This window comes from Ixodes scapularis, unplaced genomic scaffold, assembly GCF_016920785.2.
Source record: "Ixodes scapularis isolate PalLabHiFi unplaced genomic scaffold, ASM1692078v2 PGA_scaffold1__304_contigs__length_218370807, whole genome shotgun sequence".
Taxonomy (NCBI): Eukaryota; Metazoa; Arthropoda; class Arachnida; order Ixodida; family Ixodidae; genus Ixodes; species Ixodes scapularis.
In genome coordinates, this window is record NW_024609846.1 from 51,060,934 (window position 1) to 51,087,511 (window position 26,578).

Sequence of the window (26,578 nt, forward strand, 5' to 3'; positions counted from 1 at the left end):
CTAAGCCTGCACATCTAATCTTACCAGCAGCACTCTGAATCTGAGTCGAGGTTCCAACAGCATTTGTACATACAAATCTGGCCTACATGAAACATTGAGCATAAGTCACATTATTTGCATGAAATCCCACCACAGGCTTCATTTTTTATGCCCAACCTTATTCATATTTTGTCATGTTCTGCTTTCCTTGTTAAATCACTGTAATTCACTTTTCGCATTCTTCCTGCTTTCCTGCATAGACCTTTTTCATAGAAGGTTAATCTAGACTCAGGTGAACACTGTATTATCTAGATATGTTCTGCAAACCTTCAGCGGGAAGCAATGTTTTGGATTGTGGTGTTTCAGCTGAGCATGACTGGGCTCGCTTGATCAGGCCCGTGCTGTGCCGGAGTAACCACGTGGTTTGCCGCGTCTGCTGCCACGACGCCAAACTCAGAGAGTTTGTTTTCACCAAGGCTCGTCACGGGAGGTGAGTAGAAATGCCACTTTTATGCATGCAGCAGGCGGTCAACTCTCCATAAAATACTCCTTCTCGCTTGTGCAAGTGCGCACCTTTTGTGTGTTTTAAGTTTCGAAACTGATTGGTACGGGTAATGTATGTGTGCATAAATGTGAAATATGGCCTTCCCCTGTGTGGTGGCGCCATTCAATGATGAAGCCCGGCCAGCTGAGCAACTAACGGCGTGGACGCTGAACAATCTTCACTCCGATGATGATGTCCTTATATATAGATGTTGGTATGATACACAGTGCCCTCCATATACGACACCCTGCAAACTTGGAAAACGGTGATTGTCGAATTTTGAATGGAGTCTTCTTTGGAGACAAAACGGAACCTGTCCAAACATTGTCATCACCTTTTCATTAACAGAGTTAATTTTTTTTTTTTTTTTGTGCTCACGGGGAAAATACAAAGAAATCAACGAAAACAGAGTGTCGCCATAGTATCGTCAACACCATATACGCATGCAGGGACACACTCTTTTTCGCACTTCTGAACAAAAAAATAAAAATAAATGTGTGGGACAAAATGATCAGATGTCTCCACCCTAAGCAAAGCGCACATGAAGGCACCCTAATCTGTACTATACTAAAGCGCATCACACAATATACTATTATAGCAGCAAATCTGACTTTACCTTATACAGTCATGTCTCGTTAATATGGACCCCGTTAATATAGATACCCCTCTATATGGACGCCCTTTTCGGGGACAAACTGGGAAAATACATCCATTTTTGTCTCATCATTATAAACAACCTGTATTATGGACGATTTTCGGGGGGAGCGGAAGTGTCCATATTAACGGGACATCACTGTAGTACTAAATTACCTTATAGTTAGTTACCCTTGCAATGAAAGTGAGTAGTATGAAAAACTAAATGAAAAATTTATAATTAAAATATTTTAGAGTTATGTTTAGTGTTAAAATAGATTGCTTTATTTTGCGTGTATTATGTGCCAGGGTGTGCAATGCAGAAAACCTTTCGACAGAGTGTACACGCATGCCCCAGGCAGACGGATATGGTCGTTAGAGCCCTCTAGTGTCAAGAAGCAAAACAAGACAACATTGAACTTTGTTGTCACTCGTCTTTTGTCTTTGCACGGCCGGGCTAGAATGAAAAGGCACGGACGGACTCTTATGAGCTTCAGATGGAGGGTATAGTTTCTCCCTCCCACCACAGCTTGCTGTGGTTGCTGCGACCTCACCCCTTCCACACCCAGGGCTTAAAGTCTAGGGGGTCTCAGGGGGTCTTGGACCCCCTATTGATTTTAACGGAGGTTCTGAGACCCTCTTCCACAGCCCCAGCGTTAGTAAAATCAAAATCATATATTGCAATAAAATACCTTGTTATCAGGGATGTGACATTTTGGGTTAGCAATTTGAGGGTTGCCGGAACAGCGTGGCCAGAGTCAGCAGTTGGGTATATTTTATGTGCATTTAGTACATCTCGTCAAACCCCCCCCCTCCTCTACCTTCTTGTAGCGACCTCCCTCAACTTATGAGAGACTTTAAGCACTGTCCACACCGCTTTAACTCGTTCTAAGGAGGCACCCCAACTATCCCACCGTGTTGGCCGCCTCCATGCGAAGCAATTTTCCATGAACAAGCGTTTATTTATTGTAAGCCAGAAGTTTTTTTTAATCAGTACACTGCAGTTGTCTCATATGGGAACATTGGCGCACAGTTGTTCAGGGGGGCTCAGGCAATACTCGAAGGGGTGGCATTGTTGTGGCCCCACACGATAGAAAAATACATTAGGAAATGGCGCCGTCTAGCCCGGCTGTGGTCTTAGTTTGATGTGTTATCCACAAAATGCATGAGGCCAGTTTTATGGGAGCATTCTTACTAATTACTTTAGGGAACGTTACTCATTTCTTTCCTTATTCAAATCCCTACTTTATTAGAGTTGCACAGTGATGCTAAGCATGGGAGCAAAGCATTCAAGACTAGGGCAAAATTAAAATAGGCACATCATTGGAAATAGAATAGTCATTGTAATTGAGTAATTTGATGGTCTATCCTGGATGGTTTTAAGTACATTATCAAGCATGCATAGCTAGTTGACCTTTTTAATGTTTCAAATGTTTTTACGTTGTACCTTCCTGTTGCTGTTGTGGTTCATGTGGATTTTTGTTGCTGGTTTGGGATAAATCAGTAAAAAGCTACATTTTTTCCTATATTAAAGCAAATATAGAAAATTGTTTTCAGTCTTGCTGAAAACCCATCGCTAGTTGCCTTCTTCTGTGCTTCTAGCCCAAATGCAGTGAAACCAAAAGCTGATCCTTGCAGAAGGGCAAAAAAGTTTCTCCGTCCTGGCACAGAAAAGGGGAATTGAAAGGAGCTTTCTTTTTGAGATTCTGTGCCTGCCATCAAAGTAAATTTAGGGGGTTCCTTACATCAACTGAAGTAATGGCTGATGCACAGGAAAGCTGGTAGAGAACTACTATTCCGAACTTAAGCACCAATGGAAATCAAACCTAAAATAATGAAAACAGAACACAATGATTTTCTTGGATTTATCTTTTGCTTATTTCAAATTCAAAATGTTGAAGTTTTTAACAGCAGAGAGGCTTAAATCATGTCAATTCCTTATGTGATATTATAGCCGCCTCTATACGGAGAAAGCCTGGCACGTTGCGAGAAGAGACAGCCGCCGCAAATGGGAAAGGAGGGGCGGAGAAACAAGAGCGAAGGGGAGATTGCCTGCTAGCGCCACACAAGAGCGAGCGGCCGAACGCAGAAACACTTTTTTTTTTCCTCTTTTCTTTTTTGGGATCGTGAAGAGGAGAAACTCAACGTCAACCCTTTCCCGTTTCTCCCTGCGCCCTCATCTCCGTAACGGTCCTTGAACGCGAAACCGACGTTCCCGGCCGTCGGTTTGTTTAGTCAAAACTGTATGATTCTTCCGTGGCTTGATACAATGGTCCGACGACGACACACTCCACTGGCACGCCGACAACTCCGCCGACGCCACCGGCATGGTGCATTGTTGCCAGCGCCCTTTCGAATCACCGCAGCCGTTTCTCCCAGAGTACGAAAACATGAAAACAAGCGTGGTTCGGGGAGCGGCCGCTCATGACCCAAGCGCTCGCGCACTATCTCTGTCCTTTCTGCTCTGCGCTACCATATTGGTCACCGCTTCGCGCGCTCCTCCTCTCCTTTTTTCTGCGGCCGCGCGCCTTATGGCTCTGCCGTCAATGTGCCAGGCTTTCTCTGTATAGAGGAGGCCATGGTGATACGGCAAGTTGTTTGTTTTTCTTTCTTTTTCTTTTTTTAAGGAATATTGCAACAAAATTCTAGCTCCTATCTCATTGTCTAAATGTCAACCATGTTCTGTCACACCACGAATATACCATTTTCTTTTTTGCTCGAAAAGACACCAAAACAATATTTGAAAGGAATGAACCAAATGTTATTATGTCACTATGCACAAGCATCGCCGCTCCGTGTAAGTATGGCAGCAAGTTGCGTGCGCGCGAACCCTGTCGAATCGGATTTCCCTTTTTTCCCGGCCTATTCAACTCTGGGAGGTGTAACTGAAAACGACCAGGTTGTAACACATTGACGACACCAAGTGGCGGACCAAGCCAGCCCCCAAGCAGCTTCGGCCATGCTGAACCAATTGGTTGTCACATCTGTGACGATCGGTCTAGCTGTCATGATGCATTGCGCTCTTCCGATTGCTTAAATCAGTCCTTTGAAGCGAAAAATAAAGCTCTCCGTTTAAAATATAAGCATGTGATTGTCATTAGCAGATTGAGTTTATTATGTTTAAGTTACTTCTGAACGTGGGAGGTATATCTTAAGGGGCAACTCCGCTTCATTTTTGATATTTAGAAAACTATGTAGCCCTCTTCAGTATCATATAGGAAGACCCCATGTCAAATATTACGATCTAATTCCATTTATTTATTTAATAAACTGGCCAGCAAACCTTCAAGCGAGCCAAGTCGCCGAAATCTGCTAACTCTAGCGTGCGGCGCGAGGCGCAATCATCAGCGCAGTCAATGCCACGGAGTTGGAGCAGCCGACATTCAGCCACTACGTCAGAGGCATGACTACGTCATTCTCACGTTTTGCTTGTTTTTACTTCTCAGAGCGAAATTGAACGATGACGTCATGAGTTTCTCCTCCCGGTGTTGGCTGACCGGGCGTTCACGTGATCACCGTAACACGGATGCACTAGTTTGCGCTGCCCTGCGCGCTTATCGGTCTGTTTCTCCGCTCCCCTTCTCCTCTTTCGTCTTCTCCCCTCCCCTCTCCCCCGAACCATCACCTTCCACGCCATGCGAAGCGACCTGCCCGAGTCGCGTGTCCTGTTTCTCGCTCCCTCCCGAACGTCACAAGACAACGTGGTTCGACGTGACGTGGCCATGACTCTGACGACCCGAGATCAATGCTGCCTGATGCAACCGAAGTTTCGGTTTCGGTATCAGCTGATGTTTAAATTAGGATTACACAAATAATATTCCACATTTCGCGAATCCGAAGACGTAGAGTTGTTTAGTAGTGCCTTGTCCTACTATTTGAATCACATGTAAGCCTAAATTTTTCGGAATTGAGCAGAGTTGCCCTTTAAGTTTCAATTCAGTATCCCTGAGGTGGGTATCTAAACATTGAAATTGCCTGCTTGCCCTGCCCTGAGAAAGTAAGCAGAGCATCTTTATTGTTTCGTAAAAGCTTAGGTTTCTATCATTCACCCATGTTGATGGCCTGACAAGATGTTCTGGCCAGTCATTGAGAGCGGTTCAGTGAATTTGTCCACTTTGATGTTGTAAAAGAGGATATTGTGATGAGTGCAATAATATATGTTTTTTTTTATCTTGAAATGCAGGCATATCTATCGCGTGGCCCGATGCAGCGAATGGGGAGATCAGTTGCCAGTCAGCATCTTGCCATCGACAGAAGAGACGATGCAAGAATCAAAATAAAAGTACATTTTAACTTAGAAGTTCAACTTTTTTAGAATTAAAAGGTCAGTTTGTGTTCTTCCTGTACTTACTTTCCGGGTTATGCCTCTTATTTGTTTAGTACAAAACACTGTTCCTTCCTGCGACTTTTTCCAGAACCATTTACTTTATCAGAATTTATGTCAAATGGCGCCATGAACGCATTAGCTACTTGTTGTGCCAAAACAACATTTTTTAGGAAAATTATGGAACACGCACACCAAAAGGAGCTTAATTAAAGAAAACAAAAGAAAGGAATGACCTCAGGTACAGGTATGCGCAGTATTGCATGCACGGCGGTACTGTGCAAGCACATGCGGATGTTGATGTTCTAAAAACAGTCACGTTGCTTTGCTTGCCTCAATCTTCACTGCTTCGTATCATTGCTCTCGCGTCAAGCTTCACCGCTTTGCACCGGTGTTCTATGAGCAGCAGCTGATGCGGGGAAGCGACTGGACTAACTTGATGAGCTCTGCTTTAAACAACAATGAGTAAACCGCCAATTTAGAAAAAAAAAAATGTCAGCTTGTGTTTTAACAAATAAAATAGTCCAGCAATAATAATGCCTGTTGGCCCATTAGAAAGCGAGATTATTTGACTTAAGTCTGCACTTAAGTCCACACGTGACGTCAATCTCGCCATGCAAAAATAAAAACATCTGACACTAGTGGTCAAAAAAGTTTGGCCATAACTTTGTGCTGTCATAGCCATATTAAACTGCACAAAAACAAAAAAAGGGGGGGGGGGTGTCGAAAAGAAAGCTTGTTTTGCTACGTCTTCCCAACAATGCACTTCAAGGTGCATACGGTATATCGCAGGGTGACGGGGATCGTTGCCCAAGTGATAACATGTTTTTTTCCAGTGCCACCGTGCGGAGCTTTGTCACTTAAGTGGACCAAGATGTTCTTAGACAAGTGAAAAAGGTGCCTAATCCTGCACAAATATGCTACCAGTCATAGTAGCTGATTGAAAAAGGAATCTTTGGGCCAGAAACGGTAGATTCAGGCCTAAATTCGACCCTCACAGATTTGGTCTTGTGTGTTATTGGTGATGTAAAAGTACATTTTCTATTATATATTTTTGATATAACTTTTTTACATATATATTTTGACAACACTTTGAGCTTTGCAGAAAACAAAACAAAAAAATTAACTACCTTTTTTTTAAGAAAGGTTTGAAACGAGACTGTGGTATAAACACCGTTTTTAGCAGGTTAGTATTCTAAATTATCCAATGGGTGTTTTTACATGACGTCAATCTGCCATTTTGTTGTTAGTTTGTTTTTCAGACGAATTTACTAATATGAAGGATTACATTGCAACCTGTTGAGGAGATGTCAGCGTGGTAAGACTAATAAGCTCCTGTGCTCTACACATTTTAGGGGTCATGTAAATCCTTGGAGTGCTTGCCTTCGGCACACGCCAAACAGCTCACAACAACAAAATGGGGGACAAAATTACATAGATGAAAACACCCTACAGGTTTTGTCACACATTTCCAAGTGTTTTTAAGGGTGCAGATTCACTAAAATTTGTCGTAAACAGATGATATTCTTTTTTTTTTCTTTTTCAGAACGCTCTAACCGTAGTAAAACTTTAAAATTATGTGTTAGTCGTAAACGTTTTTAATGATAACAAATTTGGTTTTGTGTTTTCTATAACGAATGTCAAAATTGAACTTTTAGCATAGTACTCAATTTTCAAAGAAATGGAACTCGTAGTGGTGGTCAGTCTAAATATATATACTTAGCGGTTATGGATAGTATAGAATTCACGAACCAAACAAGTAAAGTCAGAAAAAAAAAATCTTTCAAGCAAGAAAATTTTTTTTTTTCTATTTGATCTTTTCGTCCTGAATGCAGTGTTAGGAAGTACTTTAAGTGCATTGTATCTACTTCAGGTAGGTTTAGAAACCTTGTACTTGAAGTGAATTCTCTGTGTATGTACTTGTACTTTACTTACAGTATTTTCTTTTTGTACTTTCCGAAGAAAGTACAACCTTCGACTTCAAAGTGCCCAAATTTGGTAGCGGTGAAACTAAGTTCTTTCAAGGACCACGCGCTCACGTCCTGGCTTTGTCAGCGCCGTACACAACTTCTGAGGTCGCGTATAAGAAGAATGGAGTATCATCATGTGAAAACGCGATATCGTGTTTCAAGATGTTATCCGGTCATTTATCTGAGTTAAGTAATGGCGGCTATAAGACCGATACGGATAATTGGCTTGTAAGTTGATTGTGTTAAATAGTTTGTCAGGGGGAGTAAAACAACCACTCTGTGGCCGCTTGGCTTTATATCCAGTACATATTTGCCATTTCCGAAAATAGCTGATGCAGCCCCCGAATGCATACCAGTTACAAAAAAAAAAAAATTAAAGATTTTGTTAAAGGTACATTTATTTTACTTTGAAAATACACTGTATTTATAGTACATCAAGTACAGTCACGCAGAAAGTAAATGGGGAGTTTTCATAGATCGTTTCCGCTGTCCCGCGACGCTCTCCGCAACCAGCTACGCTTGCCGGAACTCCTACAGTCAAGGCCATGGGCGCGCCGGCGCAGTAGCGGCTGCTTCTTTGCGGAGGGGGAAACGCGGTCTACGAAAACTCCCTATTAGCTAGTTTTCGTAGATCGTTTCCGCTGTCCCGCAACGCTCTCCGCAACCAGCTACGCTAGCCGGAACTCCTGCAGTCAAGGCCATGGGCGCGCCGGCGCAGTAGCGGCTGCTTCTTTGCGGAGGGGAAAACGCGGTCTACGAAAACTCCCTATTAGCGAGTTTTCGTAGATCGTTTCCGCTGTCCCGCAACGCTCTCCGCAACCAGCTACGCTAGCCGGAACTCCTGCAGTCAAGGCCATGGGCGCGCCGGCGCAGTAGCGGCTGCTTCTTTGCGGAGGGGAAAACGCGGTCTACGAAAACTCCCTATTAGCGAGTTTTCGTAGATCGTTTCCGCTGTCCCGCAACGCTCTCCGCAACCAGCTACGCTAGCCGGAACTCCTGCAGTCAAGGCCATGGGCGCGCCGGCGCAGTAGCGGCTGCTTCTTTGCGGAGGGGAAAACGCGGTCTACGAAAACTGCCTATTAGCGAGTTTTCGTAGATCGTTTCCGCTGTCCCGCAACGCTCTCCGCAACCAGCTACGCTAGCCGAAACTCTGCAGTCAAGGCCATGGGCGCGCCGGCGCAGTAGCGGCTGCTTCTTTGCGAAGGGGGAAACGCGGTCTACGAAAACTCCCTATTAGCGAGTTTTCGTAGATCGTTTCCGCTGTCCCACAACGCTCTCCGCAACCAGCTACGCTAGCCGGAACTCCTGCAGTCAAGGCCATGGGCGCGCCGGCGCAGTAGCGGCTGCTTCTTTGCGGAGGGGGAAACGCGGTCTACGAAAACTCCCTATTAGCGAGTTTTCGTAGATCGTTTCCGCTGTCCCGCAACGCTCTCCAGAACCAGCTACGCTAGCCGAAACTCTGCAGTCAAGGCCATCGGCGCGCCGGCGCAGTAGCGGCTGCTTCTTTGCGGAGGGGAAACGCGGTCTACGAAAACTCCCTATTAGCGAGTTTTCGTAGATCGTTTCCGCTGTCCCGCAACGCTCTCCGCAACCAGCTACGCTAGCCGAAACTCTGCAGTCAAGGCCATGGGCGCGCCGGCGCAGTAGCGGCTGCTTCTTTGCGGAGGGGGAAACGCGGTCTACGAAAACTCCCTATTAGCGAGTTTTCGTAGATCGTTTCCGCTGTCCCGCAACGCTCTCCGCAACCAGCTGCGCTAGCCGAAACTCTGCAGTCAAGGCCATGGGCGCGCCGGCGCAGTAGCGGCTGCTTCTTTGCGGAGGGGGAAACGCGGTCTACGAAAACTCCCTATTAGCGAGTTTTCGTAGATCGTTTTCGCTGTCCCGCAACGCTCTCCGCAACCAGCTACGCTAGCCGAAACTCTGCAGTCAAGGCCATGGGCGCGCCGGCGCAGTAGCGGCTGCTTCTTTGCGGAGGGGGAAACGCGGTCTACGAAAACTCCCTATTAGCGAGTTTTCGTAGATCGTTTCCGCTGTCCCTCAACGCTCTCCGCAACCAGCTACGCTAGCCGGAACTGCAGTCAAGGCCACCGGCGCGCCGGCGCAGTAGCGGCTGCTTCGCTGCAGAGGGCTTAGCGGAGGGGGAAACGCGGTCTACGAAAACTACCTATTAGGGAGTTTTCGTAGATCGTTTCCGCTGTCCCGCAACGCTCTCCGGAACCAGCTACGCTAGCCGAAACTCTGCAGTCAAGGCCATCGGCGCGCCGGCGCAGTAGCGGCTGCTTCTTTGCGGAGGGGGAAACGCGGTCTACGAAAACTCCCTATTAGCGAGTTTTCGTAGATCGTTTCCGCTGTCCCGCAACGCTCTCCGCAACCAGCTGCGCTAGCCGAAACTCTGCAGTCAAGGCCATGGGCGCGCCGGCGCAGTAGCGGCTGCTTCTTTGCGGAGGGGGAAACGCGGTCTACGAAAACTCCCTATTAGCGAGTTTTCGTAGATCGTTTTCGCTGTCCCGCAACGCTCTCCGCAACCAGCTACGCTAGCCGAAACTCTGCAGTTAAGGCCATGGGCGCGCCGGCGCAGTAGCGGCTGCTTCTTTGCGGAGGGGGAAACGCGGTCTACGAAAACTCCCTATTAGCGAGTTTTCGTAGATCGTTTCCGCTGTCCCTCAACGCTCTCCGCAACCAGCTACGCTAGCCGAAACTGCAGTCAAGGCCATCGGCGCGCCGGCGCAGTAGCGGCTGCTTCGCTGCGGAGGGCTTAGCGGAGGGGGAAACGCGGTCTACGAAAACTCCCTATTAGCGAGTTTTCGTAGATCGTTTCCGCTGTCCCGCAACGCTCTCCGCAACCAGCTACGCTAGCCGGAACTCCTGCAGTCAAGGCCATGGGCGCGCCGGCGCAGTAGCGGCTGCGTCTTTGCGGAGGGGGAAACGCGGTCTACGAAAACTCCCTATTAGCGAGTTTTCGTAGATCGTTTCCGCTGTCCCGCAACGCTCTCCGCAACCAGCTACGCTAGCCGGAACTCCTGCAGTCAAGGCCATGGGCGCGCCGGCGCAGTAGCGGCTGCTTCTTTGCGGAGGGGAAAACGCGGTCTACGAAAACTCCCTATTAGCGAGTTTTCGTAGATCGTTTCCGCTGTCCCGCAACGCTCTCCGCAACCAGCTACGCTAGCCGGAACTCCTGCAGTCAAGGCCATGGGCGCGCCGGCGCAGTAGCGGCTGCTTCTTTGCGGAGGGGAAAACGCGGTCTACGAAAACTGCCTATTAGCGAGTTTTCGTAGATCGTTTCCGCTGTCCCGCAACGCTCTCCGCAACCAGCTACGCTAGCCGGAACTCCTGCAGTCAAGGCCATGGGCGCGCCGGCGCAGTAGCGGCTGCTTCTTTGCGGAGGGGAAAACGCGGTCTACGAAAACTCCCTATTAGCGAGTTTTCGTAGATCGTTTCCGCTGTCCCGCAACGCTCTCCGGAACCAGCTACGCTAGCCGAAACTCTGCAGTCAAGGCCATCGGCGCGCCGGCGCAGTAGCGGCTGCTTCTTTGCGGAGGGGAAACGCGGTCTACGAAAACTCCCTATTAGCGAGTTTTCGTAGATCGTTTCCGCTGTCCCGCAACGCTCTCCGCAACCAGCTACGCTAGCCGAAACTCTGCAGTCAAGGCCATGGGCGCGCCGGCGCAGTAGCGGCTGCTTCTTTGCGGAGGGGGAAACGCGGTCTACGAAAACTCCCTATTAGCGAGTTTTCGTAGATCGTTTCCGCTGTCCCGCAACGCTCTCCGCAACCAGCTGCGCTAGCCGAAACTCTGCAGTCAAGGCCATGGGCGCGCCGGCGCAGTAGCGGCTGCTTCTTTGCGGAGGGGGAAACGTGGTCTACGAAAACTCCCTATTAGCGAGTTTTCGTAGATCGTTTTCGCTGTCCCGCAACGCTCTCCGCAACCAGCTACGCTAGCCGAAACTCTGCAGTCAAGGCCATGGGCGCGCCGGCGCAGTAGCGGCTGCTTCTTTGCGGAGGGGGAAACGCGGTCTACGAAAACTCCCTATTAGCGAGTTTTCGTAGATCGTTTCCGCTGTCCCTCAACGCTCTCCGTATAGCTACGCTAGCCGGAACTGCAGTCAAGGCCATCGGCGCGCCGGCGCAGTAGCGGCTGCTTCGCTGCGGAGGGCTTAGCGGAGGGGGAAACGCGGTCTACGAAAACTACCTATTAGGGAGTTTTCGTAGATCGTTTCCGCTGTCCCGCAACGCTCTCCGGAACCAGCTACGCTAGCCGAAACTCTGCAGCAAGGCCATCGGCGCGCCGGCGCAGTAGCGGCTGCTTCTTTGCGGAGGGGGAAACGCGGTCTACGAAAACTCCCTATTAGCGAGTTTTCGTAGATCGTTTCCGCTGTCCCGCAACGCTCTCCGCAACCAGCTGCGCTAGCCGAAACTCTGCAGTCAAGGCCATGGGCGCGCCGGCGCAGTAGCGGCTGCTTCTTTGCGGAGGGGGAAACGCGGTCTACGAAAACTCCCTATTAGCGAGTTTTCGTAGGTCGTTTTCGCTGTCCCGCAACGCTCTCCGCAACCAGCTACGCTAGCCGAAACTCTGCAGTTAAGGCCATGGGCGCGCCGGCGCAGTAGCGGCTGCTTCTTTGCGGAGGGGGAAACGCGGTCTACGAAAACTCCCTATTAGCTAGTTTTCGTAGATCGTTTCCGCTGTCCCGCAACGCTCTCCGCAACCAGCTACGCTAGCCGGAACTCCTGCAGTCAAGGCCATGGGCGCGCCGGCGCAGTAGCGGCTGCTTCTTTGCGGAGGGGAAAACGCGGTCTACGAAAACTCCCTATTAGCGAGTTTTCGTAGATCGTTTCCGCTGTCCCGCAACGCTCTCCGCAACCAGCTACGCTAGCCGGAACTCCTGCAGTCAAGGCCATGGGCGCGCCGGCGCAGTAGCGGCTGCTTCTTTGCGGAGGGGAAAACGCGGTCTACGAAAACTCCCTATTAGCGAGTTTTCGTAGATTGTTTCCGCTGTCCCGCAACGCTCTCCGCAACCAGCTACGCTAGCCGGAACTCCTGCAGTCAAGGCCATGGGCGCGCCGGCGCAGTAGCGGCTGCTTCTTTGCGGAGGGGAAAACGCGGTCTACGAAAACTGCCTATTAGCGAGTTTTCGTAGATCGTTTCCGCTGTCCCGCAACGCTCTCCGCAACCAGCTACGCTAGCCGAAACTCTGCAGTCAAGGCCATGGGCGCGCCGGCGCAGTAGCGGCTGCTTCTTTGCGGAGGGGGAAACGCGGTCTACGAAAACTCCCTATTAGCGAGTTTTCGTAGATCGTTTCCGCTGTCCCGCAACGCTCTCCGCAACCAGCTGCGCTAGCCGAAACTCTGCAGTCAAGGCCATGGGCGCGCCGGCGCAGTAGCGGCTGCTTCTTTGCGGAGGGGGAAACGCGGTCTACGAAAACTCCCTATTAGCGAGTTTTCGTAGATCGTTTTCGCTGTCCCGCAACGCTCTCCGCAACCAGCTACGCTAGCCGAAACTCTGCAGTCAAGGCCATGGGCGCGCCGGCGCAGTAGCGGCTGCTTCTTTGCGGAGGGGGAAACGCGGTCTACGAAAACTCCCTATTAGCGAGTTTTCATAGATCGTTTCCGCTGTCCCTCAACGCTCTCCGCAACCAGCTACGCTAGCCGGAACTGCAGTCAAGGCCATCGGCGCGCCGGCGCAGTAGCGGCTGCTTCGCTGCAGAGGGCTTAGCGGAGGGGGAAACGCGGTCTACGAAAACTACCTATTAGGGAGTTTTCGTAGATCGTTTCCGCTGTCCCGCAACGCTCTCCGGAACCAGCTACGCTAGCCGAAACTCTGCAGTCAAGGCCATCGGCGCGCCGGCGCAGTAGCGGCTGCTTCTTTGCGGAGGGGGAAACGCGGTCTACGAAAACTCCCTATTAGCGAGTTTTCGTAGATCGTTTCCGCTGTCCCGCAACGCTCTCCGCAACCAGCTGCGCTAGCCGAAACTCTGCAGTCAAGGCCATGGGCGCGCCGGCGCAGTAGCGGCTGCTTCTTTGCGGAGGGGGAAACGCGGTCTACGAAAACTCCCTATTAGCGAGTTTTCGTAGATCGTTTTCGCTGTCCCGCAACGCTCTCCGCAACCAGCTACGCTAGCCGAAACTCTGCAGTTAAGGCCATGGGCGCGCCGGCGCAGTAGCGGCTGCTTCTTTGCGGAGGGGGAAACGCGGTCTACGAAAACTCCCTATTAGCGAGTTTTCGTAGATCGTTTCCGCTGTCCCTCAACGCTCTCCGCAACCAGCTACGCTAGCCGAAACTGCAGTCAAGGCCATCGGCGCGCCGGCGCAGTAGCGGCTGCTTCGCTGCGGAGGGCTTAGCGGAGGGGGAAACGCGGTCTACGAAAACTCCCTATTAGCGAGTTTTCGTAGATCGTTTCCGCTGTCCCGCAACGCTCTCCGCAACCAGCTACGCTAGCCGGAACTCCTGCAGTCAAGGCCATGGGCGCGCCGGCGCAGTAGCGGCTGCGTCTTTGCGGAGGGGGAAACGCGGTCTACGAAAACTCCCTATTAGCGAGTTTTCGTAGATCGTTTCCGCTGTCCCGCAACGCTCTCCGCAACCAGCTACGCTAGCCGGAACTCCTGCAGTCAAGGCCATGGGCGCGCCGGCGCAGTAGCGGCTGCTTCTTTGCGGAGGGGAAAACGCGGTCTACGAAAACTCCCTATTAGCGAGTTTTCGTAGATCGTTTCCGCTGTCCCGCAACGCTCTCCGCAACCAGCTACGCTAGCCGGAACTCCTGCAGTCAAGGCCATGGGCGCGCCGGCGCAGTAGCGGCTGCTTCTTTGCGGAGGGGAAAACGCGGTCTACGAAAACTGCCTATTAGCGAGTTTTCGTAGATCGTTTCCGCTGTCCCGCAACGCTCTCCGCAACCAGCTACGCTAGCCGAAACTCTGCAGTCAAGGCCATGGGCGCGCCGGCGCAGTAGCGGCTGCTTCTTTGCGAAGGGGGAAACGCGGTCTACGAAAACTCCCTATTAGCGAGTTTTCGTAGATCGTTTCCGCTGTCCCGCAACGCTCTCCGCAACCAGCTACGCTAGCCGGAACTCCTGCAGTCAAGGCCATGGGCGCGCCGGCGCAGTAGCGGCTGCTTCTTTGCGGAGGGGAAAACGCGGTCTACGAAAACTCCCTATTAGCGAGTTTTCGTAGATCGTTTCCGCTGTCCCGCAACGCTCTCCGGAACCAGCTACGCTAGCCGAAACTCTGCAGTCAAGGCCATCGGCGCGCCGGCGCAGTAGCGGCTGCTTCTTTGCGGAGGGGAAACGCGGTCTACGAAAACTCCCTATTAGCGAGTTTTCGTAGATCGTTTCCGCTGTCCCGCAACGCTTTCCGCAACCAGCTACGCTAGCCGAAACTCTGCAGTCAAGGCCATGGGCGCGCCGGCGCAGTAGCGGCTGCTTCTTTGCGGAGGGGGAAACGCGGTCTACGAAAACTCCCTATTAGCGAGTTTTCGTAGATCGTTTCCGCTGTCCCGCAACGCTCTCCGCAACCAGCTGCGCTAGCCGAAACTCTGCAGTCAAGGCCATGGGCGCGCCGGCGCAGTAGCGGCTGCTTCTTTGCGGAGGGGGAAACGTGGTCTACGAAAACTCCCTATTAGCGAGTTTTCGTAGATCGTTTTCGCTGTCCCGCAACGCTCTCCGCAACCAGCTACGCTAGCCGAAACTCTGCAGTCAAGGCCATGGGCGCGCCGGCGCAGTAGCGGCTGCTTCTTTGCGGAGGGGGAAACGCGGTCAACGAAAACTCCCTATTAGCGAGTTTTCGTAGATCGTTTCCGCTGTCCCTCAACGCTCTCCGCAACCAGCTACGCTAGCCGGAACTGCAGTCAAGGCCATCGGGGCGCCGGCGCAGTAGCGGCTGCTTCGCTGCGGAGGGCTTAGCGGAGGGGGAAACGCGGTCTACGAAAACTACCTATTAGGGAGTTTTCGTAGATCGTTTCCGCTGTCCCGCAACGCTCTCCGGAACCAGCTACGCTAGCCGAAACTCTGCAGTCAAGGCCATCGGCGCGCCGGCGCAGTAGCGGCTGCTTCTTTGCGGAGGGGGAAACGCGGTCTACGAAAACTCCCTATTAGCGAGTTTTCGTAGATCGTTTCCGCTGTCCCGCAACGCTCTCCGCAACCAGCTGCGCTAGCCGAAACTCTGCAGTCAAGGCCATGGGCGCGCCGGCGCAGTAGCGGCTGCTTCTTTGCGGAGGGGGAAACGCGGTCTACGAAAACTCCCTATTAGCGAGTTTTCGTAGATCGTTTTCGCTGTCCCGCAACGCTCTCCGCAACCAGCTACGCTAGCCGAAACTCTGCAGTTAAGGCCATGGGCGCGCCGGCGCAGTAGCGGCTGCTTCTTTGCGGAGGGGGAAACGCGGTCTACGAAAACTCCCTATTAGCGAGTTTTCGTAGATCGTTTCCGCTGTCCCTCAACGCTCTCCGCAACCAGCTACGCTAGCCGAAACTGCAGTCAAGGCCATCGGCGCGCCGGCGCAGTAGCGGCTGCTTCGCTGCGGAGGGCTTAGCGGAGGGGGAAACGCGGTCTACGAAAACTCCCTATTAGCGAGTTTTCGTAGATCGTTTCCGCTGTCCCGCAACGCTCTCCTCAACCAGCTACGCTAGCCGGAACTCCTGCAGTCAAGGCCATGGGCGCGCCGGCGCAGTAGCGGCTGCTTCTTTGCGGAGGGGGAAACGCGGTCTACGAAAACTCCCTATTAGCGAGTTTTCGTAGATCGTTTCCGCTGTCCCGCAACGCTCTCCGGAACCAGCTACGCTAGCCGAAACTCTGCAGTCAAGGCCATCGGCGCGCCGGCGCAGTAGCGGCTGCTTCTTTGCGGAGGGGAAACGAGGTCTACGAAAACTCCCTATTAGCGAGTTTTCGTAGATCGTTTCCGCTGTCCCGCAACGCTCTCCGCAACCAGCTGCGCTAGCCGAAACTCTGCAGTCAAGGCCATGGGCGCGCCGGCGCAGTAGCGGCTGCTTCTTTGCGGAGGGGGAAACGCGGTCTACGAAAACTCCCTATTAGCGAGTTTTCGTAGATCGTTTTCGCTGTCCCGCAACGCTCTCCGCAACCAGCTACGCTAGCCGAAACTCTGCAGTCAAGGCCATGGGCGCGCCGGCGCAGTAGCGGCTGCTTCTTTGCGGAGGGGGAAACGCGGTCTACGAAAACTCCCTATTAGCGAGTTTTCGTAGATCGTTTCCGCTGTCCCTCAACGCTCTCCGCCACCAGCTACGCTAGCCGGAACTGCAGTCAAGGCCATCGGCGCGCCGGCGCAGTAGCGGCTGCTTCGCTGCGGAGGGCTTAGCGGAGGGGGAAACGCGGTCTACGAAAACTACCTATTAGGGAGTTTTCGTAGATCGTTTCCGCTGTCCCGCAACGCTCTCCGGAACCAGCTACGCTAGCCGAAACTCTGCAGTCAAGGCCATCGGCGCGCCGGCGCAGTAGCGGCTGCTTCTTTGCGGAGGGGGAAACACGGTCTACGAAAACTCCCTATTAGCGAGTTTTCGTAGATCGTTTCCGCTGTCCCGCAACGCTCTCCGCAACCAGCTGCGCTAGCCGAAACTCTGCAGTCAAGGCCATGGGCGCGCCGGCGCAGTAGCGGCTGCTTCTTTGCGGAGGGGGAAACGCGGTCTACGAAAACTCCCTATTAGCGAGTTTTCGTAGATCGTTTTCGCTGTCCCGCAACGCTCTCCGCAACCAGCTACGCTAGCCGAAACTCTGCAGTTAAGGCCATGGGCGCGCCGGCGCAGTAGCGGCTGCTTCTTTGCGGAGGGGGAAACGCGGTCTACGAAAACTCCCTATTAGCGAGTTTTCGTAGATCGTTTCCGCTGTCCCTCAACGCTCTCCGCAACCAGCCACGCTAGCCGAAACTGCAGTCAAGGCCATCGGCGCGCCGGCGCAGTAGCGGCTGCTTCGCTGCGGAGGGCTTAGCGGAGGGGGAAACGCGGTCTACGAAAACTCCCTATTAGCGAGTTTTCGTAGATCGTTTCCGCTGTCCCGCAACGCTCTCCGCAACCAGCTACGCTAGCCGGAACTCCTGCAGTCAAGGCCATGGGCGCGCCGGCGCAGTAGCGGCTGTTTCTTTGCGGAGGGGGAAACGCGGTCTACGAAAACTCCCTATTAGCGAGTTTTCGTAGATCGTTTTCGCTGTCCCGCAACGCTCTCCGCAACCAGCTACGCTAGCCGAAACTCTGCAGTCAAGGCCATGGGCGCGCCGGCGCAGTAGCGGCTGCTTCTTTGCGGAGGGGGAAACGCGGTCTACGAAAACTCCCTATTAGCGAGTTTTCGTAGATCGTTTCCGCTGTCCCGCAACGCTCTCCGGAACCAGCTACGCTAGCCGAAACTCTGCAGTCAAGGCCATCGGCGCGCCGGCGCAGTAGCGGCTGCTTCTTTGCGGAGGGGAAACGCGGTCTACGAAAACTCCCTATTAGCGAGTTTTCGTAGATCGTTTCCGCTGTCCCGCAACGCTCTCCGCAACCAGCTGCGCTAGCCGAAACTCTGCAGTCAAGGCCATGGGCGCGCCGGCGCAGTAGCGGCTGCTTCTTTGCGGAGGGGGAAACGCGGTCTACGAAAACTCCCTATTAGCGAGTTTTCGTAGATCGTTTTCGCTGTCCCGCAACGCTCTCCGCAACCAGCTACGCTAGCCGAAACTCTGCAGTCAAGGCCATGGGCGCGCCGGCGCAGTAGCGGCTGCTTCTTTGCGGAGGGGGAAACGCGGTCTACGAAAACTCCCTATTAGCGAGTTTTCGTAGATCGTTTCCGCTGTCCCTCAACGCTCTCCGCAAGCAGCTACGCTAGCCGAAACTGCAGTCAAGGCCATCGGCGCGCCGGCGCAGTAGCGGCTGCTTCGCTGCGGAGGGCTTAGTGGAGGGGGAAACGCGGTCTACGAAAACTACCTATTAGGGAGTTTTCGTACACTCTTAGGAAAAAGGGTATCGATAGTCTTCCCTTAGGGGAGGAGCGGTCTTGTAACCTATGTTCCTTTAGAAAGTGAGAAACTTTCGTCCCTGAAGCAGGGGAGCAAAGTTCCTCCGTCACCTGCATCCATTATGGCAGCCCTGAATCGAGCAAATCGAGCTCAATAAGGCTTAACGAGGACGCTACGTCTCTTGTACGGGACGAAAGGAGCAGCAAATATAAGCGTAACACGAGCTTTCCGCGAACTGTGTTTATTTCCGAAGCCAGATTCCCCCCACAGGTACAGAAACTTGCGTTTCGAAAGCAGTAACTTAGTCTTCTCGTCGACAGCACTGCGATGTTAAACGGAGACAACCGATACCCAGTTACTTCGCGCACTTTACGTCTTACCTTTGGTGTTCCTCGAATCACAATTCCTTCATCAACCGCACATACGGAGGAATGGCAAACTCAACTCGCAAAACCAAAAGCCGCTCCAAAAGAACAAACTCAAAGCCGCTGTTTTGTCGCGTAGCGTGAAAGAAGGTTAAATCGCTTGCCATCAGATGGCAGGGTCAAGCAGAGTAATTGCAAGTAGCTAGGCTAACAATGATTGTAAACCTGAGACTGGGGCAGAAAAGAGAACACAACAGAAGGTAGTAAAAAGGAGGCTCCTCTTGTATTGATATTTATTTGTATGTGCGATGCATGTATATGCGCTCAATGTATGTTCAGATGTGTGTATAATAGAGGATCCCGAAGCGCAATGGTGGCGTAAGAAAATAAAAATATATTTTTGAGACGTTGCCTCCTCTTTTACTACCTTTTGTTGTGTTCTCTTTTCTGCCCCAGTCTCAGGTTTACAATCATGTTCAACTTACACCAGCTCGCCTGCACTCTGACTATTTTTTAGCTAGGCTAGGTGGCGCTAGGTACTGCCCAATTCGTGTTCTACAATAAAATATTTTTATTTCCTTGGGCCACCATTGCGCTTCGAGACATTATACATACTACAAGCACCAGGTTATCACACATTGAGCACATACACATACATGGTACATACATACATCAAAACATACCACACACCGTGATACATACACTAACCCGAACACTGCTCCTGAGCTCTGCGTTTCCGTCTTTTATACTGGTCGTTTTGAACGTATGGAATTTCTCGGCGACTGAATAAGCAATAAAACATATTCCCACCATGCTGACTTTCTTTCAGCAATGTCATACCTCTGAACGTATTTTGAATGGCTCAGGGGATGAATCTCTTATTGAAAAGCAAACGCTCGATCATGCCGTAATTATTTAAAAGCCAATAAATCAAGCCGCTCCACTGCGGTTCAAAGCCATGAGTTTGTTTCCCCACACGGCACGTCGTAGCCCGTATTTCTATTGTAGTGTTTGTTTTTCTATTTGTGCTGTTCGCACAAGGCTGCAATCGCCGTCTTGAATTAATCTCTGTAGAGCGGATATTCGCTCAGCTAGGAGTGATGCTTCACGGGCTGAGAAATCGCTTTTCGATCAATTTGAATGCAGTCATAGCCGCGACTTGCGGCAGGTGTTATGTACGGAGCTACGCCGTGGCGAGCTCGAAAACTTCTATAGCGCTCATCCCAGCGCGCCACTTGGAGGACAGTTTCTCCAGGAACCGTAGTATATTTAAACAACAAAATAAAGGGTAGCTTTTTTTTCTCTCTCGATTTTACCTACTATTCTTTTTTAATGCTAAAATTCCACACTGAAAATATACGTACTTTCCGTCACGATTTTGTACTGTTCTGTTCTTTCCCCAAAGCGCAACCGCTCTCGGGTACGAGACAACCGACAGTCACATTGGTCACTGAACTAGGGTGACCATCCGTCCCGCGACTCGCGGGACTGTCCCGCATTGAGGGCTCGTGTCCCGCGTCCCGCAAGAAATTCCCAAATCTTCAAAATGTCCCGCATTTCGCATTGTCGTAACATTCACTGTGCAAATTATGGCGCTTCCGAACAACGGGCAACGGTGAACCGTGGAGGTCGCTGATAAATGTGTGAATCTCGATGGTGTGTCATTTTCTTGCCAAGCACTGCGGGAAGCAACCGTCGTTCTTGCAGGAGACTGACGCGCATGCGCCGTTGTGCCTCTCCCCTTGATGGCAAAATATTGCAAGCAAAAATTGCTTGCCAAAGGCTGAAAATAAACTATTGTAATTAGTTGCAAATCATACTGTATCGTGCAAAAGGATTGTTGTGGAAAGTTTTTTTTTTTTTAGTGAAGACGGCCACACAAGGCAAAAAACCTGCAACTCACAACGCTCAAGAAACAACAATTTAAGGTTTTATTTTTGTGTAAGAGCATGTTAATATAAAAGTAAGTATCGACAGGAAACAATAAGCCGAAAAATATTTACTGCTTTTTATTTCCTTTTGATGCATTGGGGTCTGGTGCTGTCGATCTTTATGTTTTCAACTTAGATACTTTTAATAAAATATTGATCATTACAAATAAACAAAAATACATCGCTATGAGTGAAACTTATCTTGATTTAATTGCCACGTACATTTTTTCAGGTGTATAATACGCTTTCGGACAGCACAGGATTTCGGGGTGTGCGCGTTGGTGAATTTCCCTTAATGCTTATTTCTTGAGTCATGAAAATACCGTCCTCCTTCATGCTTCAGATGTACCAAGAAGAACCATCAAGCAAAGGAGTGTCGGAGCAACATAAGATGCCAGAAGTGCGGAGGAAGACATGCAACATCAATGTGTGATCCACATTACTCTCCAGGAAAACGGACAAATAATGATACTGTCACTACAAGTGTCCCCGTCAACTTTGAAGCGACGACGAACAACCAGGAAAAACCGATAGTCTTCATGCAAACCGCCACAATTTGGTGTACTGGCGACAAAGAAAAGTTTCAACTCCGAGCACTTTTTGACGGGGGAAGTCAACGCACTTTCATTACAGAAAAAGCATCCAGAAAACTTGGTTGTAAGCTTTTAGGTCATGAGCGTTTGACAGTCGGTGTCTTCGGTGGCAGCGTCACAGAGAAGGAATTCCAGCATGTATTGGTGTTTTTGACAACACAGACCGGAAAGATACTTTAACTCGAGGTGTTGGAGACCGAACTGATATGCAACCAACGAATTCCAGTGCCGTCGAAATTAACGACAAACTCAAAGAGCTAAACTGCTCAATCGGGGACCTCTCCAACGATGAGGGTCCGACAACCATCGATCTTCTGATCGGATCTGAACATTTCTGGGAGCTGACCACTGGACGGTCGCGTAAGCTGGATGGAAGGCTCAGGGCAGTTGAATCTGTCTTTGGATGGAGCGTTCAAGGACCAGTCGAGGGAGCCACCGAGGAGCTTTCTTGTTATCAGATCACAGCTCTCAAGGCTGAAGTGACCGAGTCTACGACAGACATTCTGAAGAAATTCTTGACACTGGAGTCTATCGGTGTCAATGACTTCGAAAAGAACGATCCGGGGAACGATCCCGTGATGAATAATTTTGAAGAAACTGTGACACAAGTAAATGAACGGTACAAAGTTGCCCTTCCCTGGAAGAACATGGTGGACCTTGGGGACAACAAGGGGGTCGCTATAAAACGCCTACACCAGCTAATCAGTAAGCTACGAAAGACACCTAGCTGGGAACCTACAGGCGTACGATCACGTCATAAGAGAGTACATGGCGAAGGACATGGCAGAACGCATAGTTCAGAGTGACAACGAGAACGAATTACTGACCTATTACATGCCACACCAAGCTGTGGTTCGGGAATCAAGCAACACTACAAAGCTCCGGGTGGTTTTCGATGCTTCGTCACATGCATACGAAGCAAAATCACTGAATCAAAACCTCGAGAGCTGACCTAATTTAACCGCGGACCTCGTGAGCTTGCTGCTTAACTTCAGAACACACGAAATAGCCCTAGTGGCAGATATAGAGAAAGCGTTTTTACAAATTGAAATTGTCGAAACAGAGATGCGCTTCGTTTCTTATGGTTTGAAACGACTCCGCCGTCTTCTGGATCTTTACCACCCATGGAATGCTGGCGCATGAAACGAGTTCCATTTGGAACCACGTCAAGCCCTTTGCTGCTTTCTGGAACTATTCAACATCATTTGAAAAGTGTGGAACATAAGTATCCCGAGACTGTGAAAACTCTTAAGGAATCGTTTTATGTTGATGACTTGCTAACTGGAGTAGATGAAGAAGCAGCAGCCGTAACGATTTACACGGAAGCCAAGACCATATTTAGCTCTGCTTCCATGACGCTGCACAAGTGGGTCTCAAACAACAACCGTTTGAAGGAGCTTTTTGAGCAAGACTATCCAAACCACACGACACACCTCGGGTACCTTTCAGGGGTACTGAAGGTACTGGGACTCACCTGGGATCCAGACTCCGATAGGTTGACGTTTACGACGAGCTTCAGATTAGGACAACAAGAGAAAGAAACTAAGCGAAGCGTCGTGAGAACGACTGCAAGGCTCTACGACCCCCTGGGATGGATATCCCCCTTCACTGTCAGAGCGAAGTCGCTGTTTCAGCAACTGTGGAAAAGGAAGGTCGATTGGGATGATAGCATTCCCGATGATATGAAAGAAGAATGGTTCCAGTGGTGTGCCGAACGAGACGAACTTAACAAGATTCAAGTGCCACGTTTTTACGGGTTTCTATCGAAGGACCGTTCAGAGAACGTTGCGTTGCATTTCTTTGCTGATGCAAGCACCGTAGCCTACGGTACGGTTGCGTACGTCTGCAGTGCCGACGTTGAAGGTAACAGCGTATCAACTATTGTGATGAGTAAATCAAGAATAGTACCGGTGAAACCACTAACTTTGGCAAGACTGGAACTGATGGCTTGCCTTCTCGCTGCCAGATTATACAAATGCCTGACGCAAAGTTTACATGACGTACCAACGAAAACATACTTGTGAACTGACTCCACTATTGCGTGTCACTGGATAAACAGTGACGCCACCCGCTGGAAACCGTTTGTCCAGAACCGCGTCACAGAAATACAGAGTCATACCAACAGAATACGTTGGAGACATTGTCCTGCAAAGGAGAATCCAGCAGACCTAATGACACGCGGCATAAAAGCCAGTCGACTAGTAAATGAGCAACTCTGGTGGTCCGGACCCGAGTGGGTCAATAGCTCTGAAGACTACTGGCCTAAGTTGGCTACATCTGCGGACTTAACAGAACAAGACGCGAAGGAAAGACGGACAACTGAAGTTACACGAACAACTACACTTCCAGCAACAGCACTTCCAGTAGTAGACATAAACCGCTTTAGTTCTGCCGACAGAGCATTCAGAGTGACAGCTTGGATTCTTCGCTTCGTAAATAACTTGCGACGGACGGAAAAGACAAGTGGCCCACTCAAAACACAAGAAATTAATGAGGCGGAACTCTACTGGCTTCGTCAAGAACAACGAGAACACTTCTCAAGAGAGATTAGATCTACGCAGGAGAACACGAGACTTCCTTGAGATTCTCCTCTTCGAGAACTATCGCTCTTTATCGATAGTGACGGCCTTCTACGAGTGAAGGGACGGCTACAACACAGCTTGAAACCCTACGGGGAACGTCATCCGATAGTCCTCCCAAAAGCACAACTTTCCAGTTTGTTAGCAATACAATCACACCTTCGTGTGCTTCATGGTGGAGTGAGGGACACGTTAGTCCAACTAAAGGAAAGGTACTGGGTTGTCGGGGGTCGGCAGTTGGTAAAACAAACGATCCGAAAGTGTTTGACTTGCCAGCGCTTCAACACACGCCCAGCCCAACAAGTGACAGCGCCCCTTCCACCTGATCGGGTGACACGAGCTCCACCCTTTGCCATAACCGGAGTGGACTTCGCCGGCCCACTTTTCGTGAAGAGTTTAGGATCAGACAAGGAATCCTACATTACACTATCTACTTGGGCTGTCACAAGTGGTGTACACCTAGAGATGGTCAGCGACATGTCCACGAAAACCTTCTTACTAGCCTTTCGTCGATTCATATCGCGAAGAGGCATACCACAAATCATTTATAGTGACAACGCACTTTCATTTAAGAAAGCTAATCGAGATCTGGCATGCATCTGGGCCGTCATTAGAACGGAAGAAGTGCGGAAATTTTTTGCAAATGCAAGAATCGAATGGAAGTTTATTGTAGAACGAGCTCCTTGGTGGGGAGGATTTTACGAAAGATTAGTTGGTTCGACAAAACAAGCATTGAAAAAGACCCTTGGCTCCAGCCGTCTCAATGCCGAAGAATTGACAACAACGTTAACTGAAATCGAAGCAGTCTTGAACTCTCGACCCTTGACCCACGTCTACGTAGAGTCTGGAGAGCCGGAAGCACTTTGTCCTGCTTTCTTCTTGACCGGAAAGCGAATGACTTCTCTGCCAAGCTTGCGACAGCAAGAAATAAGAGACATCTCTTGTGAAAATCTAAGAATTCTTTGGAAGGACAGGCAACGGGCACTGGACATGTTCTGGCGTAGATGGATATCTCAACGATCTTCGCTCGACGTCGAGCACCAGAGCGTCTGAGTGCAAAACGATTAAAGAAGGAGACATCGTGCTCTTGCGCGAAACCTTGATTCCACGCCAACTATGGAAGATGAGAAGAGTTATGCAAGTGTTCCCAGGACGTGACGGCAATGTAAGATCCTGCAGGTTAAAGCTTCCTGGAGGAAACATTGTCAAACGACCAATTCAACTTCTATACCCCTTGGAAATAACGCAATGAAATGACTCTGTCATTTAGGGGGCAGTGTGTTGAAACCATAAAGTGCAAAAGGGACAATATTACCAAGCACCCATATAGGGAGAAGAAAAGAAAGTATGCACGCCGAGATCAGGAGAAAAGAGGAAGGAGGCGCTCGGCTCAAACGTGCACGAAGAGACAGAACGATGGCGTCGTCACCTTGTGAGCTCATTCCTTTTCTTTGAGTGTCATTTACCTTTACTTTAGCAATTAAATGTTTAGCTATCCGTTGTACGGTGTCGGCTCCCCTCTGTGAACGCAACATAGCGTAAACCAGCGTCGCCGCATCTCAAAGGCAGACTAACCTTACGCCGTATAAACACAAACGTAAAATTTGGTTTTGGTTTGGCGGTATATGACACAAGTTTGATGCGCATCGGGGCCCGAAGGCATATATCTGACATGTCTCGAATAGCCAGCGGCGCGTGCGTGTTGTGCAGTGAGGGCAGTGCATGGGTGCTAAAAAAAAACAATTACGCCGCGGCTCAAGATCCACTTTTTTTTTTTTTTGCTTAAGACAAAATTTACTATGATCAAATGTGCTTAGTTACGAGGTGAAGCTGATTTACCTAATGAGCCATCCCGTATATTTTATCGGGAGGACCTTCATGCATAACTTGGGTCTGAATCTTCATCAAAAGTCTTTTTTGGGTAACTTTGAAATTTATTTTTCGGGACATTTGTCTACTTTTTCATTACGTTCTCTAATAATATTAAGCGTGAAATATATAGCAATAGTCCAGCCTAGATAGGGTTTTCTTTTTTTTTTTAATATCTTCAAGGTCAACATTGTTTGCTGTTTTAAATTCTCAAGATAACATAATATGAACTTCAGCGTCACACGAAAGAACAATCTCGGCAGAGTATTAAAAATGTTTAAGCTGTCCTATAGTCACCTAGATTTTGTTTGCAGAGATTTTTAACTTATACCTACCTAGACCGGCTTCAGTGCAGAAGTTTCAAAAAACGCTTGCGGAATCAAAATTTTATTTTTTCTTAAAAAATATTTCGGCGAAAATTTATTTGAACCGAACAACTACTTTTTCTTCCTTTTTTTTTATTTATTGGGGATGCTCGGTATCACCGTTTTGGACGTTTGGCACGGAATGACCCTACTTTCTTTGCCAAACTGACATGCTGCGAAAGTTATAAGCGCAGGCTCAAGGCTTCATCCTTTCGTGAGAGTGTTTGTGTCTGTTGCGACATAGTTGAACATGTTCAACGTTTACCAACTCGCTTAACTTACTACTCTTCTGCGACATAGTCTCTGCTATAGAAACTCCACCTTCAGCGCGAGATTTCTATCTTCGATAACACTTCGGCGCACGCACACCCAAAGCACGACGTAAGGCAACCAGCGCTTTCTAGAGGCAGAGCCTTCCCTGCAGATACTTTACTTTACAAAGTAAGCCGTACTTAACCGAGAGGAAAGTGACAGGTAACGGCAGCAACGCTTGCTCCAAAGTTCCGCGTA

General features: G+C 49.9%; 1 protein-coding gene across 1 annotated transcript in view; it reads left to right on the forward strand.

The window, feature by feature from the left end:
• Positions 1-5,507, forward strand: part of LOC115320185 (methyltransferase-like protein 17, mitochondrial) — a 55,070-nt gene extending 49,563 nt beyond the window's left edge. Inside the window, exons 14-15 of the mRNA XM_029980299.4 lie at positions 346-469; positions 5,340-5,507. Coding sequence (XP_029836159.4) covers positions 346-469; positions 5,340-5,436 — 221 coding nt within the window. The 3' untranslated portion in view covers positions 5,437-5,507. The remainder of the gene's footprint in view (positions 1-345; positions 470-5,339) is intronic.
• The last annotated feature ends 21,071 nt before the right edge of the window (positions 5,508-26,578 follow it).